The sequence below is a fragment of the Myotis lucifugus genome, unplaced genomic scaffold, assembly GCF_000147115.1.
Source record: "Myotis lucifugus unplaced genomic scaffold, Myoluc2.0 scaffold_531, whole genome shotgun sequence".
Classification (NCBI taxonomy): Eukaryota; Metazoa; Chordata; class Mammalia; order Chiroptera; family Vespertilionidae; genus Myotis; species Myotis lucifugus.
Genome location: NW_005871579.1, coordinates 267,459 through 273,458, shown reverse-complemented (window position 1 = coordinate 273,458; position 6,000 = coordinate 267,459). Strand labels below are relative to the sequence as shown.

General features: G+C 53.5%; 1 protein-coding gene across 2 annotated transcripts in view; it reads right to left on the bottom strand.

Moving 5' to 3' along the window:
* POLR1A (RNA polymerase I subunit A) overlaps positions 1–6,000 on the bottom strand; it is a 74,178-nt gene that overhangs the window by 7,186 nt on the left and 60,992 nt on the right. For both annotated transcript variants that reach the window (XR_002826554.1, XM_006104003.3), the window contains exon 28: positions 790–916. Coding sequence is in view for 1 of the 2 variants with exons in the window: in XM_006104003.3 (XP_006104065.1) it covers positions 790–916 (127 nt within the window). In the remaining variant the exon portion in view is untranslated. The remainder of the gene's footprint in view (positions 1–789; positions 917–6,000) is intronic.

Here is a 6,000-nt window from a genome sequence, read left to right as displayed (position 1 = left end):
CTCGGGTCCAAAGGCTCTTCCCTGGCTCCTTCCTTTCTGGCCACTAAAGTCCAACTGCTTCAAAATGCCTCTGGTCCCTGCCAGTACCCACTGACCTCAGTTCACTGGGCCTAGGTAAGTCGAAGGCAGAGAACAATGAAACACAAAAATAACTTCCAAAAGCCCAGCAGGTACCATTATTTTGAGTCTATCCTCAGGATAAAAAAATCAATTTGGGGGGACGGATGGGAGTGGAATCCTTGGGAGCAGACAGATGAATGACCTGAGGCCCTAACCAGGACTAACCAGACCACACTGCTCCCCTGGGCGTCCACCAGACCACACTGCTCCCCTGCACGTCCACCAGACCATACTGCTCCCCTGCGCGTCCACCAGACCACGCTGCTCCCCTAGGCAGCCCACCAGACCACGCTGCTCCCCTGCACGGCCCCCAGACCATACTGCTCCCCTGCGCGTCCACCAGACCACTTTGGTCCCCTGCGCGTCCACCAGACCACGCTGGTCCCCTGCACGGCCCCCAGACCACACTGCTCCCCTGCGCAGGCCACCAGACCACACTGCTCCCCTGCGCAGGCCACCAGACCACGCGGCTCCCCTGGTTGGCCACCAGACCTGAAAAGTCAATGTTGCTTTTCAGCTCTCAGCACAGCAGATAAATGCTAAGGTAAGTGGAGAGATGGGCCAGCAACAGGGAGGGGCTGAGGAGCGCTGAGAACAGTCACAGACCCCTCCCAGGAGAGAAGACCCTCCCTGGGCCAGTCCCCAAGGACCCCTGAGGGACTCACTCACCGGAGGCCTCCCTGACTCCCCCACATTGTCCAGATCCCGCTGGGTAGCTCTTCGTGTGTTCACGCTTCTGAAAGCTGACGCTTTGTTGTTCTTCTTTCTGATGGACTCCATCAGGATTTTAAAGAATCTAAAGCAGGAAGAAGGCCATGCAGGCCGTTCAGGAACAGCACCTCCACGCCCCCTGCTGCGGGGGTAGGAAGTTCTGTCCGAGGATCTCACATCCACGTAGGCAGATACTGGTTGGGGCTATTCCAAGACCTGGCCTCCCCCTCAGCTCATGTTTTCCCTCTTGCAGTTTCTGAATGGCACACGGCACGTCAGAAAGAACACGGCTGCCTGGCCCGTCAGGCCTGCTCTGAACACGTGCTCTGCCCATCCTAGGGAGTGTGGCTCTGAGCACGACAGTCTTTAACTCCCTTGTCTGTGAAAAGTGGGTATCAATATGTTTCATGCATCTTGTTTTAAGGTTTAGCAATCACACTATGTCTGCCACCTGCCACAGGGCCTGGCAGAGTGATGCTCAGTAAACGACAGCTGGTGCAGCTGTGGCTGTCATCTAGCAAACGACCGAATCTACAGTCGGAGAAGGGTCCAGCCAGGACTAGGGCCTCCCCCTGCCTGCCCGCCCCTGCATCTCCAGAAAGTGCGACAGCTCAGGCCTGGTAACTCCTGTCTCCTTGGTGTGGAAGCCCAGCAATTTGATGAAAGAGCTGTGGACAAGCTCAGTGGAATTTCAAAGGCAACGATAACTTACTTTGTGGCAATAAATCCTGTCATCAGGTTAGAACCAAACCAATCTAAAAGAACCAATTCAAGCATAGCCTAGGGGGCCTTTCCTGCGCTCCCCGCCCCCTCTCCTCCTGAGATATTTTTCGTTCCCTTAGGGACTCATCCCAGCCCATCCCACCCCAACCCCTGCTTCTGTGTTTATTACTCTCTACCTGCTTCATCAGGCTGCAACCATACCAAACGGACTGCTCTTTTGTTTGTTTGGTTAATCCTCACCCGAGGATATTTTTCCATTGATTTTTAGAGAGAATGGAAGGGAACGGGAGAGACAGAGAGAAACAGATGTGAGAGAGACACATCGATCGGTTGCCTCCCACACGCACGCCGGGACCTTTGAGCCTGCAACCAAAGTATGTGTCCTTGACCAGCATCAAACCTGAGACCCTTCAAGTCCGCGGGCCAGTGCTCTATCCACTGAGCCAAACCGGGCAGGGCTGGACTGCTCTTAATTATGTGAAGTATCCGGTGCCTCCGGTGTCCAGGCAGCCAGCCAGTGTTCTGAGCCTTTACTGTGCCCCGGGGCACAGCCAGGATGAAAGCCAGGAGTTTAGAGTCTTAATGCGAGAAGCAGGCAGGTCACGTGCTTACTATTGGGGGATTATAAACAACATCACTGCCACTCTCCCTCCTCATTCTTCTTTAAAACTTAGTTGTATGTGGTTTTACCAAGGGCAGAAAAAGGGCTCCCGCCTACTCACCTGGGAAGAGCTGGGTCACTAGGCACTGGGGACCGCGCTGAGGGCCCGACGGGGGAGGCCAGGCTTACCTTTAGAAAGAGACTCCAACTGGGAAACAAAGTCTCTAAAAGGACAGGCTCTGGTTCCAGATCCTGTTCCACCTGAGCCTGAGAGAGGGCCTGACCTCCCTGGCACAGAGGGACCACTCCCAGCCCCTGCCGCCCGCTGTGCAGAGTGCAGGGACGGAGAGAGGACCAGGTGCGGAGCACTGGGCCTGCCACAGGGGCTGCTGCTTTGACTTCCAGGCGGTTACTTTGGGGCAATATCACCCACCTGAGGCGCTTCCCTTCAGCATCCCAAGTCCCCCCACAACTGTCCTCAACCCCAATTACACATCTGCTCCCACTCGCCTCTGGGCACGCTATGAGCGCATGCTCAAGCCATTAGCTCTGCTAGCGACTTCCCCAGCCCCTTATCTAACATGGAGCTGCATCCCCCTCACCCCACCCCAAGATTGGGCCTAAGTGCAGATGTTATTCCAAGAGGCCTCCTCTAATCTCCCTGGTTGGGAATCCTTTCTACCTCACCTGCCGCTCCTGGTGAACAGGACTGGTGCAGAACACACGAGAAGGTGAAAAACTAGACTAAACACATGACCGGAAAGTGGCAGACACGCTGCCAGTGTGCGAGTTCTCCTGGAGGCGCAAACCGTGTGCCACTGCGAGAGCAAGGGAACGAAGGCCCCAGTGACTGCCCCGGGAAGGCTTGGCTGATTGTCAGGACGTGGCAGCTGAGAGGGAGCAGCAGGGTAGGCTGCACAGAAAGCTCCCATTCCACATAAATGATTATAAACACAGAACACACCCTTGGCTGTTTCCCAAAGTGCCTGCCAATAGCTCCACCACCTGTTGTTTTCAAAGTTGGACTCACAGAAGCGCAAATTGCAGATGGCCCGCCTGCTCCTTTCATGGCTAGGACCGGAGGTCAGATCTTACACACCCTGACCCTAGTTCAAGGCTCTTTCCACTTCTCCACCCCACCCCACGCCACCCCCAGATAATTTAAAATGATCCAGCAATTTGACTACTACTGAGTATCTACATAAAAAAGAATGAGCTGGCTGGTGTGCCTCAATGGTTGAGGATCAACCCATGAACCAAGAGGTCACTGGTTCGATTCACCAGTCAGTCAGGGCACGTGCCCAGGTTGTGGGCTCGATCCCCAGTAGGGGGGCCTGCAGAAGGCAGCCGAATGATGATGTTTCTCTCTCATAGATGTTCCTATCTCTCCATCCCTCTCCCTTCTTCTCTCTCTAAAATAATAAATAAAAAAGAATGAAATCTATCTGTGATAATATGAATGGACCTAGAGGGTATTATGCTAAGTGAAATAAGTCAACAGAGAAAGATAAATACCATGTGATTTCACTTACATGTGGAATCTAAAAAACAAAATCAAATCAAACAAACAAAACCCAGACTCACAGAACAGATGGGTGGTGCCAGAGAAGAGAGGGCTGGAGGAAGGGGGCGAAATGGGTGAAAGGGGATTAAGAAGTATAAACTTCCAGTTATAAAATAAGTAAGTCGCGGCAATGTAGTGTACAGCCTGAGGAATACAGGAATACAAAAATATAGTATTAACTTTGTAAGGAGACAGATGGTGACTAGGCTTATTGTGGTGACCATTTCACAATGTACAAAAATGTCGAGTCACTGTGTTGCACACCTGAAACTAATATAACATCAGTTATACCTGAATTAAAGAAAAGTGTCATAATCCCACAGCTGGGGGAGAAGGGAAGAAAGGGAGGGAAGGGAAGAGAGAAAAGGGGGCAGGAACGAGGAGGGAGAAATGAAGAAGCAGCTGTGTGGGAGGGTCACACTTCTGCAGCACGGGCACACTTCCTGTGTCTGTAAGAGGCCGTACTGGGGGCTTCACTGCCCACACCTGACAACAGGAGTCCTGGCCATGCCCCAGCCCACATGTGGCTCCTTCCCTCACCTCAGGCCCATTCTGCTGAAGCCACAGAGCAGCTCCACCAGAGCTCCTGCACACGGCTTTATCACAGCTTTTCAAGTGCACAAGCAAAGTACAAAGTGGGAGTTAAAGTCTTTCACTGCTGGAAGAAGCCCAGCCCGTCCTTCAAGAAGAAATTTTTTAAAAGTGATAGATTTTCGCCCTCGCTGGTTTGGCTCAGTGGGTAACAACGTTGGCCTGCAGACTGAAGGTCCCGAGTTCCCATCCAGGCAGGGGCACATGCCTGGGTTGCGGGCTCGATCCCCATCAGGGGGTGTGCAGGAGGCATCCAATCAATGATTCTCTCTCATCATTGATGTATCTCTCTCTCTTTCCCTCTCTGAAATTTAAAAAAAAAAAAAAAGTGATGGACTTTCAACTCCCCAAGATGAGGCAAGTAAAGGGAACTCTCCACAGCCTGGTGCAAGCCTCCTGCAGACCCACCTGCTCACGGGCCTCAGACGACTAGAAATGGGGCCGAGAATCCCACTCCACGCCCTTGACAATGCTCAATGGCCACGTGGTCCCAGCTCCATTTCCCAGAAGAGGGCAGCGTGGCACACACACACACGCGGCCCAGGAGGCCTCTCCTCCCGGGTAATTGAAGAGCTGGCAGGCTGAGCACAGACGGGTCTCCTGGGACATGCCAGCACCAGGAGAGCAGGGCCGCCTGTGAGAACAAACCTCCTACCCAGGTGGACAGTGATGGAGGTGTTCCCGAGGCCCAGCCAGTGACAGCCTCACCCCGGGCTCACGTGCACCGGAACAGGATCCAAAGGGCTGAGTTCACGTCCGAGCTCCCCATCTGCCACAATACCCACTATCCTAAATGCCACCTTAGGGACCAGCCCGAAGCCAGCTCGCAGCTTCAGGGGGGAGGACAGCCGCTCTCTCCTGGCCACACTGCCTCATGACCTGCCTCTGAGTGGGTGTCACCCAGGCAAGGTTTGTGGGACAAGAGAACTCATGGACTTTCCGCTGCTACACTGTCTGTCATGGGTTCTCTCTCTGAGCAGCTTAGAGACTGCCACGCGGTCTAAGTTAGAGGCAGATGGTCTGTGGTCTGTGGCCAAATCCCACCGAGAGATGGGATCTATTTGGGCCGTACCAGGCTTTTAAAAAGATATGAATTGGTTGCTAATGTTTAAAAATTAGGAAACTTATTTATAAAAATAAAAGCAAGTAACCAAACCACCAAAGACAGAAGAAAGATGGGGGCGGGGACTTTCTTCTTCTGTAAATCAGATCGGGCTTCCCTGGCTCACACTCCCTCCTGCTGGAGGCAGGTTCTGCGCACTCGTCGGGAGCTTCCCCCCTGCCCACCGGCCCCACCGGCCTGTGACCTGCGAGGCCCTGCAGCCACGAGTGTGCACTCCTCGATCGGGGGTCAGCTGGCAAATCAAAAGGGCTTTGTTGACTCTGTCTGGCTGGCCCCACCCGATGTGCCCACCTCCCATTCCTGTGTACTCAGCACTGTGGCCTGTGCTTCTCCAATGTCCAACAGTGACTTGAACTTGAGAGGATGTTCATTCTCCCTACCAGAAGGCAACCAGAATTTCTCTGTAAGAAGCTGGAGGCAACCCAGTTACCGAACTGGCATTTACGAGCAGCAGGCCACAGGTGTACTGCTCATCCCCAGGAGATGAAAGTACCAGGAACTACATTATCTGCCTGGAATCACATCATGTCAGAAACGAACACCTAGCGCCGGCCCGCCATCACAGCA